Here is a 12095-nt window from a genome sequence, read left to right as displayed (position 1 = left end):
TCAGAATCGAGACAATTATCTTTCAAAAGTCTTAAGTATTATCTTGTCCTATAAATCAGAAGTAAATGGAGAGAGATCGGTTTAAGATCAATGCCACTAATAAGCATACAGTTGGTTCTTAGAAAAGGTTCTTTCTGTATTTTTTTAACTTCCTTGTGACAAAATACAGTAGGAATAGCTGGCAATAGCACAGTATTATGTGGAAATACGTAGGCGGGCAAATTGACAGAGATGACTGCCTAAATCTGTTGGCAAATATACACTGGAAAGACCTACCCACTTCTGGCAAGGGCACAAATCTAGCTGTGTCCTTCCCTCACAGTTGCAGCTCTGCCTCCCTGCGGTCTTCCAAACCATAATCATTTTAATTGAATTCCCACCTAATGCTGCAGTGAGGCAAAATGATAGACAGCATTCCGTCTGTGTGCAGGGCCTACGTTTAAAAGCCTGTTCTTAATACACTGTTGTTCATTACTGTTGGAGGACACTATGAAATGTGGCCCTGAACTATTGTGTGGTGGTGTAGTGTGCTATTGGGTATCAGAATCAAGAATGTTGTATGGCTTTTATCCTTTGCCCACAGTTGACATGGTTCCTCATCTGACGTTTATTCAAATAACACCCAAGAAGCCATACTGATTAATAATTCTGAATGTTTGTGCACCAAGAAGTAATGTTAAGCAAAGAGGCAGAGCAGCAAGCAGAGTGAAGAGGCAACTTGGATTTAAAGCAGTTAGTAGGTTCCCGGTTACCTTTCTGCTAAAATTTCCAAGACTTTTTTTCAAACCACTCGCTCTTCTTTATGTCTCTCCCTCCTATGGGCTCTTTGTTGCTGTCAGATTTTCCTCTAGCTCAGTTGCTGTTGTTCCAATATTCTTGTCACAGATCCTATATATGAAAACATGTATTCGAGTTTCAGAACCCCTATTCCTGCTCTGACTCCTCATGACTGGTGTTATAAACCACCCTTACAGTTTGTATTATGCGTAAGTTTACACTCAGAATAGTAAATCAAAACAGCATTTCACAAGTTAGTGTGTGCTTGGGCACATGTGTGGAGGTGGAAAGTAACAGGTGGGGCAGGGGGCAGAAATGGCTCTGTCTCACACTAGTTTGTGGAAACTAATAATGTTACTAATATTATGAATGCTCAAAATTAAGTTGCACCGAGTGATTTCCAGAAACTTCAAACCCTGTTCTTCTTATGAGATAGATTTCCACCAAGGTGATCCAATGGAAACTGTATCTATTGCTCTCAAGGCAGATGGCATCATAAGAATTTGATGAGACCTCCACAAACTTCTGTATCTAGTTATAGAAGAACTTGACCTTTGACCAAAAACAAAAATAAGATTAAAGATTCCTCTACCCTTGTTTAAAAGTTAAACACAGATGCTCCAGTACCTTTACATTGAAGTATTAGTCTGCTGACTGTCATCTGGTATGTATCTTCCCCACTGTTAGGCCAGTCTAATTGTGTGCCAACATCTGAGCTGCCTGTTTAATTCCTCTGCCCCAAAAATGTTTACACAGGATAAGTCCTCTCTCATAGCAGGAGCGATATCATTCACTCAGTAGTAATTCTTTCTCTTCTTAATTGCTTACCTCGGCATAAACAAATTTACAAGCCTGGACAGGCAAATTTGCTCTTAATTAATTGGATGGAATAAACATTTAGAGGAAGCAGCACCCTGTATGTCAACCTAATTTAATTCAGTCCGTTCTTCCATCCTCGGCTATTTATAGAAGATATTCGCTAACGTGCCTCCGACTTAGCAGAATTACCGCATGGTGATTTCATACCTAGCTCCACTTATTAACCCTCCCAGCAGGGGCAAAAGCGTTTAACTTCTGAGCTTGTTTACCCTTAACTCCTGGCCCCATGACTCGGCAGACGGTGTAGGAGTCTGGGCGATGACGCATGTGCAGGTTTGCGCCTTTGCTCAAGTCCTCTGGTTGATTAATGCCAACAGAGACCAAGTAAAATCGCCAGTGTAATTAATGCTACAGCGCATGGCAGATCACAGCTCATTATTCACCGGCTGTCTTTGAATGAAAGAAGCAGTGAAGTTGCAGAGGGAAATATGCGAAAAGGAAGTGCAGTCTCCTGTTTTGTGAGTACATTTGAGGAGTGAGGGACAGGAGACCAGGAGAAATTAGCATAGGGCAGAGAGGGAATGGAGCTTTGTTCCATGTGGGCCACCATACCTCACTTCGATCTCAAGATTTCTCTGGTGCCATGGAGACAACTGTTAGCAAAAATGATGTTGCCTTAAGTATGAATTGACGTGATTATTATGGGTGTTTGCTTTACATGATCCTGCATGCAATACCCTTCAGACAGACCTGTTTTTATGACAGACGTTTTTATGTATTTGTTTATCCTAAACGTGTTAAAAGGTGCATATTAGCCTCTGTCCGTAAAAGGTTTAAAAATGTATCGGCTAATGAAAGTTTGATAAGATGTCATAGCACCCAGCGCTGGTAACTGCATTGATCGTGAAAAATCCTCTTGAAAATGCAGCAGAATGCCAAGGCAAGAGCGAATTGAAATGACTTATGGTATGGCAGCTCAGATCTTTAACTTCACTGTGTTTTTTTATTTTTTATTTTGCAGGGCTAAAGAAGACACAGTTTGTTACTATGGAAACAAAGGCAACACTGAACCCATCCACCTGAAACCAGGTTTGTTCAGTCTCTCATTTGTTATGTCAGCTGCTGTACAGCTGCTGTGTGCCTCTTAGTTTGTGTATCTGTGTTAATGTGCGTGTATGTGGTTTAATGCGTGTTTGTGCATGCGTAAGTGGGTGTGTGGTGGGGACAGTTCGAACCAGATGCACACATAGAAAATGGTGCATATTCAAATTGATATGGGTATAAATACCCTGCTGTTGTAAGAGGCAATTTATACGAGTCGTTCTAGCTTGACGAGATTTCAGGACACTAGCAATTATATATTAATACAGCCACCATTTTTTCAGAACTCATAAATAACGTACAAATAACTACCCACATTCATAAAATGAAACCGTAAGTCACAAGTACTTAAATATGCACATCAAATACTGTTATGTAGTTAAGATAGGAGTAGAAATTGATGTATGTGGTCCCAAATGATACCAATAACCTTGCCCCTACAGCATGTTTGGTAGAATTTCAAATTCTACCAATGCCCCATCCACACGCAGCACATGAAATTGATCTCAGTGGTCATCATTTAAATTGCTGTTGTACTGACAAAAGCCTGATACATAAATGCCCTCACATTGTACATGGCCAGTTTTAATTTCTGCAATGTGGGACTAAGTTAATGAAGCAAACTGGCCTCTGCGACTTTGTTAGACCATTTTGTTGTTATATAAAAAGTGCAGACAGCAGTTCTCCATTTTGGTAGTTATACATTTTCAACATAATGCATATGGCTTTTAAAGGCATTTTTACATAAAGCATGTCAGGTATATTCTTTCTGATTTAGAGGACATAGAAAAGTAACAAAATTTGCACATCCCTTGCCATAAAGCAGCCAATATGGGGTAATTCAAAGTGTGTGATAAAGATTCTTCATTTACATTTACATTTATTTATTTAGCAGACGCTTTTATCCAAAGCGACTTACAAAAGTGCATACAGTAAGTACAGCGACAGTGCGGGGACAGGATGTGTACAGTTCCACAGTGTAGTGAATAGTTCATAATTTCATTCATGCTGTGTAGATGATGTGGTCCTTGTGCTCCGGTTACCACATGTCAGTAACAAATGTCTGTGACAGAGATGCTTTGATATGTCAGTGCCAGCCCTTCATGTTAATTCCCACATAGGGGGGGAGATCTCAAGTAGTTTGAGTTGAATAAGAATGATATTAATACATGAACTGTCACTTTGACATTGATGAAGGGTTGTCTCTTCTCATGCCTGAACATTTCAGACAGTATATGGCATTTCTTTTGCTGTGTTGTCAGGGTACAAGGTTGCAGAGTTGTTTTGTATTATGCAGTGTGGTGTCTTTATTTCAAAAAATGTCCCTGTGTAAATGCAAAATTATGCATTTGCTCTACAGAGGTTAAATCTTCAAACCTAAAGTGAGCCATTCATGTTTTATTGACTATAACACAACATGAAATGACAGTTAGCTGTTGGAACATGGGGTTGTGCATCTAATAATAAAGAATAATTAAATAAAGAAATCCACCAGACAGTATTGCTGAAATCTGTAGCATGGCTTTTATTTATTAAGTCTTACATGTACAATTTGATTTGCCTCATATAAATTTTGCATTCAACAATGGTTTTGACAGCTTAGCCAGTTGGTCCAAACTGACCTGGCAGGGGGTAGAACAGTACTGAAATATGATAAACTCTTTGCATTAGGAATTAGTCTCCCCCTGCATTTGTCAAACCATCCATCAGAGAGGTGTGTCAAAACTTTTATGTAGTTTGAAATGAGATTCTTAACTGAGATAGTTAGGTGACCTGTCAGTCTGGAGCGTGTAAAACAAAAGCCTCAATTGTCAGAGATATTGGGCCATCTATGTTCTGTCCACTCATTTCTCATTTCTGAATCAGAGCTCGGAAAACAAGACAATGGTTATATTTTCTGCTTTATACTTTATGCATTCCGTCTCAAAAACACCGGAGAGTATGGGTTTTCTGTAAAACTTACTCATGAACAGGGATTTTTTATTGTTTTTTTTTCTGATATCAATGAAATACAAGAAATCTGGCAGCTGTAAAAAAAAGTAAATAATGATAATATTTAGAAGACAGAATGCTCTGTGAGTACGATCCAGAAGTTCTGACCTATCTTAGATGAAAATAGCTAATTCAGGGTAAATAATGTCCTAATTAAGGAATCGGTTTTTATCATTTTGTTTGTGACCGTTGTAAACCGGTAATAGCAATATAAAATGCACTGTCAATAAGATAAACAAAATAACCTAGATATTGTAGACATTCTTCAACATGCTTTATCCAGAATGCACTTCTTTCAGACTGTGGTTTGTCTCCGCAGCACTATACAGTTGCCATGGCCTCGTCACCGTATGCAGATGTAATAAACTACATGGTAACAAATGGTTTTACACACTCTGATTGTTGATCACATCTCGGAAGCATGTGATCTTTCTCCTCCCTCCCCATTTTGTGCCCAGTGTGGCTTCATGAGGAAGGGGGCGTGCATTCAATACGCGGCTGGAGATGGCCAATAGAACTCCAGGCTGTACACAGAAGGGGGATTAAATGCAAATTGGTTCATGCGAATTACAAAATGGAAATTTGGCTCTAGTATTTGATATTCATTGGTCAGAAAAAAAGTTTGACTTCTCTTTTGATGTTAGCGAACATTAAAAAAAAAAATTCAATTTTCCGAAAACAAAAAAATAACGGACAAAACGTACACAGTCTGATATTAAAGGCCCAGTTTGTTCAGCCTGTGACACTCCCATGACTCCCATCTCAGGGAATGCACAGCCCTGACTGACAAAGAGAGCCAATTTCCAACAGCATCAGCCACCTTACAAGCCAAATTGTCATCATAAAGAGGGGGAATGAGTCCAAAGTAAATGCATACTTAGGAAATTGACATAGATGCCTGCCTAATGGAAGCCCCGTGGCACAGCGAGATAAGGAGATGAGGCCAGCCACAGGTACATATTGCTTAGATGAAGCAATGCAGTATTGCGAATGGTCGTGCTTTTATTTTTTTTGGTATCTGACGGTTCTAATCCCTCTCCGGTTTACGCTGCACGATGGGGGCTGCACGTGTGGTGATGGATCTGCCACGCTCCAGCAGGAATCTACGGGCTGAGCAACTCCCTCCTGGAGACCCCCTGGAGGAAACTGCAGCACGGCAAGCGTCTCTTCACCAGCGTGGTCAGCAGGAGCCTCCCCTCTGAGGGCCTGGTGCAGGAGCTGCTGCAAATCCTCAACAACGAGGAGCTGTGAGTACGAGCGTGCCACCCTAGCAGACTGGGCCCTGCCTTCCCACATTCTCTGAGCCCAGCTAGTAATGACCAGTGGGATCAGCTGGGCCAGAGTTACAGAGGGGTATCTCCACAAACTTACTCACCAGCACTAATAAGCACTGGAGATGTGAGGTATCAGGCTGGCAATCCTCCTTCTCTGCTTTTGCAAAATGGCGGTGTTTTAGTGCTTTTGGTGCTTTTAGACAGTGCTCACTTCTGCTGTTCTATCTAGAATATTTGTGTGGAAGGGACACTCTGTTCTGTGTTTAATTGCCGATACCTCATTATCATATGCTGCGTGGGCTAATATCTCCTCTCTTTGCAGCTTACTTTCCAAGCCTGGGTGGAAAATAAATAAATTTTCCACATCCACAGAGTGGTAAAAGCTGTTCTCATTTCTCTAGGCAAACGCCTGACCCAGCTCAGGAGAGCCAGGGGGAAGGGTACAGCAAGTCAATGCTCCAGGCCCTGTCCGCCGTGTGTGTCCGATCACCAGGATACGGCACGAGGTCAGAGTTCACATTACAGAAAAATTGGCCTGACATATCCATGACCAGCACTGAGATTACGAAGCAAGTCACATACAACCAGTGGATTAAAAAGTTCACAGCCTCACACAGGGGCTTCAGTTTGCAATTATATCGACTGTGTAATATCGCAGACTCGTATCACAGACTTCCACCTCATAGCATATCTTTATTTATATGGAGGATTGTTGACAGTGTGAGGCTTATAATGGAAAATGTAATAGCACTATTTACTACGTATAAGCAATCTGTTGAAGTCAGGAGTGATTATTATCAAAAATAATACATGAACCAATTCTGGAAGACCCTCTGGGTGAGGCCCAAGATGTTTTGATCTACCCACCTAAACTGTCCCATGTCTAGTTCACCTGTCTCACTTTCCCTTGTTGTAAATCACAAATGGAATAAGGCATACACCAAACATCGCCAGTGTGCAGCTTAATCAGATTGTTTTGTTTCTTCACTAATTTTCAGGACCAATACCATTATCCTCATTGACGCGACTGGGAACGTTACCTTCACTGAGCGCAACATGCTCAACTGCGATGTCACCCAGTGGAGCACGCGTTCCTTTCACTTCAAACTCGCAGACTGAAAGTAGCCAGGGCTGTGGGGAATCCACTCTGTGCCTTTCTACGCCCCCACTCCCAGCACAACCCATGACTTCATCTTTTCACAGCACTGCGCTCGAAGCATTATTGAAATGTACATGAAGGATTTTTCTTCTCCCTCCCCATTTGATATTATGGGAGATTATACTGTTGGGAAAAGTGGTTCCACAGTGCTGAAAATTTGTCTTTTTTCAGGAGAATGTTTTAAGAGGGCATAGACACAGCAGAAATGTGTTTGTAAAAGTGTGGCACACATGAGTTATAACTGCCAGTGTCATTCTTCCTCAGCTGTGGAGGCCCTGTGTGTGTTCCTGTCATGAAATTGTATGTTAAATTGACAGCAGGGGGATTAGGAATCATGTAGCATTGATCATTTTAAGGTTATCCAGTAATGTTTCATTTAAGTAAATTAAAAATTAAAATAAAACTGTTAAATGTTTTTTTAAAAAAATATATATGTTGACCAGGTACTGCCAAAGAACAAATGTAATGGAACTGATTCATTTCAAATGGAGAACAAATTCAATGATGAATAACAGAGTCAGCATGTCAGTATGTACCACGGATAAAAGAGTACTGATTATTTTAATTGCTGACCTTTGTCCTATTTTGTGTCCACCTTTCTGGGCAAAAGAAGACAGAGTAAATAGTAAACATAAACTACAACAATGGTTCTGTCACCTTGCCGGGCGAGTAGGTGTCACTCAGGGACAACATATCACTGTGCTCAAGCCCTTGCAGGGGAGCTAGAGACAAACCATTTCTGATTTCTTCACTGGTCTTTTTCCTCTGTCTTCAGCCTGTGAAGGTGGAATAATATTATGCTGGGGAGACTTGAAACTGCTCGAAACACCGACATTAATGTGGACTTGTGCTTTTATCATAAGTGAAAGATGTTTTCCACTCATAAATCTCAGAATGTTTCCTTCTCTTCTTTTGATTCTTTCTCGTTTTTCGTGTACCAGAGAGTCTGATTGCCTTGCTGTGAACCTCAAGGGGTTGATTTGTAATTTGCAGCAGCAGTGTTCATTGTCCAGGCCTTGCCATGCCTGTAGGGGAAGCCTGTTTCAAAAGAAATTACCTGCCTCTTTCATTTCCCTTTCGTCCCATTACAGCCAGAGCAGAGTTGGTGAAAATGGCCACACAAGTCAAAGAACAGGAGTGAGGGGTTCTCACACAACGCTTTGATTTGAGAACCCTGGAGTACTTTGTATCGGGTATAGTTGCAGGGCTGCGGACAATGCTTTGCTATCAATCAGATCTATTTCCTTCCCAAACTAAACTTGCACACAAGTCTCCAAATCTGGGAAGTGTTGCACAGACCATAGAATCAAAGAGAAAAGAAAAGGTCTTCTGTTTGCAGTCAGTCCCCACCAGCAAGAAAAAAATTCTCAGCAGTTATGTGTTAAATTCCATGATCAGTGTGATCCATATGGATTTTCATGCAAAAATATGCCAATTATGCTAGCAAATCATGTCAGATATGCTCATTGTGTGTGCCAAGATAGCAGAGAATCACACACTCACAAAATTGCTAATCGGTTAGTTAATGTAAGTGCTCATGCACCTGTATAAGCGAGGCCTATTTGTATTGTGTCTGCCTAACACCTGTAACTCTGTTAATACAGCAAAAGAGATGTTTAGATGGGCACAAGTGAGCAAGATGATCTCCTGTTCAGGCATTCATTTCAATCAGCCCTCCATCATCCAGGATATTATTCAGACGGGAGCTGATGAAGTGACGGGATGCGTGATGAATACTGAAACCTGCGCAGAGAGACAGAAGAGGCTGTCTCCCGCCCCCTGCTTCAAGAGGGACCAAAATTTCACTGCTGCCCTCCCTCTCCTTCCGAACACTTTCATGTTCCATGAGCGTTCGATTTCCCCCTGGCCCTCGTCCGCTCCTCAGAGCAGACGTTTTAATCTCCATTTATTTCACTCCTGTGCAACTCCAACAAAGTGGACAAATTAAATATTTCATGCTCGTTGCTCGACCTTGCCCACCAGCTGCAATTATTATTTGCAAGGTGTCACGGATCAAGGATGTATCATCCTGTTCAATTTCAGTTTTTAAAGTTCCAGATATAGAGTAGAAGGATAACAGTCTGGACACTCTGTTGTTTGAACTTGAGTCAACATTAGCCCCTACCCCCCTCAGCCACCCACCCAAAGTGACAGAAAATAACATTCTGCTTCAAAGAACCCATATTATCAGCACAGACATGGGAAAATATTGTTCATGTGATAAGCTTTGCAGGGAACTTGTAGCTTTACCCTGCAGGTCAAGGTTAATGATTTGTTTAGTTTTGTGTGTATCTGTCAGTTTGAACCAACATGGCTTCATTCCGCCCCGGCTGCAGTTGTCCCAAGCGTAATAAATAATTTTGTTCAGTGAGGTTACCTGCACTGGCTTTGCTAACTTTAGACACAAGCTGTAAATTAAGGCCCTTGCCATTTAAGTCTTGTCATCCCACATTATTTGGGCTTGTGTAGTCCTGACCATTTAATATCACATTAGCTGATGCTGTATTTGTGTTCCATTTTTCATTACAAATGTTACACAATTGATTTTGTACTGTATCTGTCCCACAGGATCAGGCACATTATTTGGGATATCAGGATATTCATAAAACGGTGACATAAATAAAGATCACCTTGAAAAAATCCACTAAATACATTTTGTAATTTAACTGTTTCACTGCATGGCAGTGTACGTAAATATATACAATATTTACATGCAAACTGTGTGTTTGTAGCCTGTGCCAAAATGATGTTCTCAAACATAAACAGCACTGCATACTGCAGGCAACTGCTGCGATGAAGAATAAAGGAATATATGGTAGCTGACTTCATATTATTTTTAAGTTGTTGGAAATCTAGAGATAGATCTCATAAGTGTTAGGCTCATTTTGGGGAAATGGCTTGTCCTTAAGAGTGTTGTCAATGTACTGTATAAATTACAATATGAAATCAAAACAAAGGATAGATTAGCTTAATTCAATGAGCAGGAAAGGTTTGTGCAGTCATTTCCAAAGGAAATTATACAAACGTTTAAACCAATTGATTGAGAATATTTTCCGATTTAAAGCTGGATTTAAACTCATTTGAATCACAGAATCCTACCTCAGTAGAGCCATACTGTAAAAAGTGTCAGCCTCAATTCATCCAATTTACTTGAGTTTTTTGCTCGTGTTGAGAAGATAATAAAATAAATTTTCTTCTTGCTTCCCCTGAAAAGGATCACTGTTGCTGTTTTCACTAATATACATATTTATGTTTTTTAATCCATTGATTATGCATAACATCTGTGAGGGATGTGGATCAGCATATTCCCAAAAGAGTAAGATTATGAATATGGTTACAATATCAGTCTTAGTTGGGTGATCATTTTACTGATGCAGCCAATCAAACACAAGTCTCCAGAGCTATTCCCCTGTCACAGATGTTGTACATTTCAGTCATCTGTGATTTATGTGAGATTTACTGCATTTCATTTTGAACTGTAAATCACAAACAAAGGTAATCATAACTCCTTTTTCGGGTGCTTTGAGTAGTACCATCTCATTAGCATCATCTCATTCCCAGCTAACACACAACGTTGCTGCAATGTTGCCAGTAAGTGCTCATTTGGTCATCGCGAAATATGGTCACCAGGATGTCGCCAGGACGTCGAGGTTACAGACTGACAATGTCACAAAATTACATTGCCGTTACGAAATTGCACCTTTCACTTTCCACGTTGCCGCTTTTTCCGACGACGTTGTAGCAACGTATGTTTGGTCATTAAATTACGTTGCGGCAATGTAAGGGCAGCGTGACTATGTTAGCTGGGTTGGGTGTATTAGCATTAGCATCAGCATCATCCTGTGTGTATTGGATGGCTATTCATATCTGTCAAGATTTACAGTGACCTTACAGTCCATTCTCAATTCTCTCACCACCTGAGCACATGGATGCTGGCTTTTTGTCAATCAGTGCATTTAGCAGACATTGTTATCCAGAGCAACTTCTAGCACAATAGGACATTGCACTGCATTTGGACTACACTTGGAACACTAAAAATGTCAATTGTAATTTTACAAACTGCATAACTGTGGGTATTTTAAAAATCAGAAAAACATCATTTACTATGAAAGAATACAGTTAAGATGATGGTTCTCAAATAATTTATAACACCATGTGAACCTGAATACATGATGGCATGACCCTCAAAATACTAGAAGGAAAGCCAGTGTGGTCATGCATTAGGAAATGCAGTCTGTCTTTGATCATAATATTATATTATATTATTAATTATTTATTAATTATTAATCATAATTATTATACTAATATTTTGTTTCTTCGAATGATGTTTGTGGCTGATGGCAAAGGTTTATTTTTCATCTTAATAATGTTTGACATCATTCTCCAATGTGAAACTCAGGCAGGGATCCTGTATGTATACATAAATGACTTGTGATAGATAATATCATTACAAGTTAGCGACCTTGTAAAACTGTATTCTGATTCTAGATCACATTCACTCTTTATATATAATAATGTAACGAACCGTTTCTTTTTGACTAGAAATTAGCCGGCCTGAGTCAGTTTGATCTTGGTACTGTTTGCAAATTTGAATACCCGTCATGTTTGTTGATGGAGACAGGCTCTGAAGACATTCCCATTCTAAGATATCCCCTGCCTCCTCCCCTCTCTAAATGAGTAGCACACAAAGATTTGATTTCTTTTACCCTGTTCATGGAAAATTACTTGGGAGTGCTGATATCAGTGGACATTTTTACTTTTATCTTGGATAAAAGATGTTGCCCAATCTCAAATCTTTTTAACGAAATGTACATATGCCAACACAAGTTTCAGTTTTGTGATGCATCTGAAGTTTAAAAGTGCTGCCAAACTCCTGATAATTCAGGAAAAATTCTCAGCAGAGAATTGGAATTTGGTTAAGGAAAAAGGGGAAGCACTGTGAGCTTGCCATATTTTAAACCTTTCATTATTTA

General features: G+C 40.0%; 1 protein-coding gene across 4 annotated transcripts in view; it reads left to right on the top strand.

The window, feature by feature from the left end:
• tango2 (transport and golgi organization 2 homolog (Drosophila)) overlaps window positions 1-9727 on the top strand; it is a 29177-nt gene extending 19450 nt beyond the window's left edge. For 3 of the 4 annotated variants that reach the window (XM_036527354.1, XM_036527355.1, XM_036527353.1), the window contains exons 6-9: window positions 2618-2685; window positions 5786-5936; window positions 6365-6469; window positions 6962-9727. In XM_036527354.1, coding sequence (XP_036383247.1) covers window positions 2618-2685; window positions 5786-5936; window positions 6365-6469; window positions 6962-7082 — 445 coding nt within the window. In that variant the 3' untranslated portion in view covers window positions 7083-9727. The remainder of the gene's footprint in view (window positions 1-2617; window positions 2686-5785; window positions 5937-6364; window positions 6470-6961) is intronic. The other variant, XM_036527357.1, reaches the window with a different exon arrangement.
• Window positions 9728-12095: the final 2368 nt, after the last annotated feature.

Source organism: Megalops cyprinoides, chromosome 4, assembly GCF_013368585.1.
Source record: "Megalops cyprinoides isolate fMegCyp1 chromosome 4, fMegCyp1.pri, whole genome shotgun sequence".
Lineage (NCBI taxonomy): Eukaryota > Metazoa > Chordata > Actinopteri > Elopiformes > Megalopidae > Megalops > Megalops cyprinoides.
The sequence above is the reverse complement of the archived record's forward strand: the minus strand, read 5'-3'. Positions and strand labels throughout refer to the sequence as shown.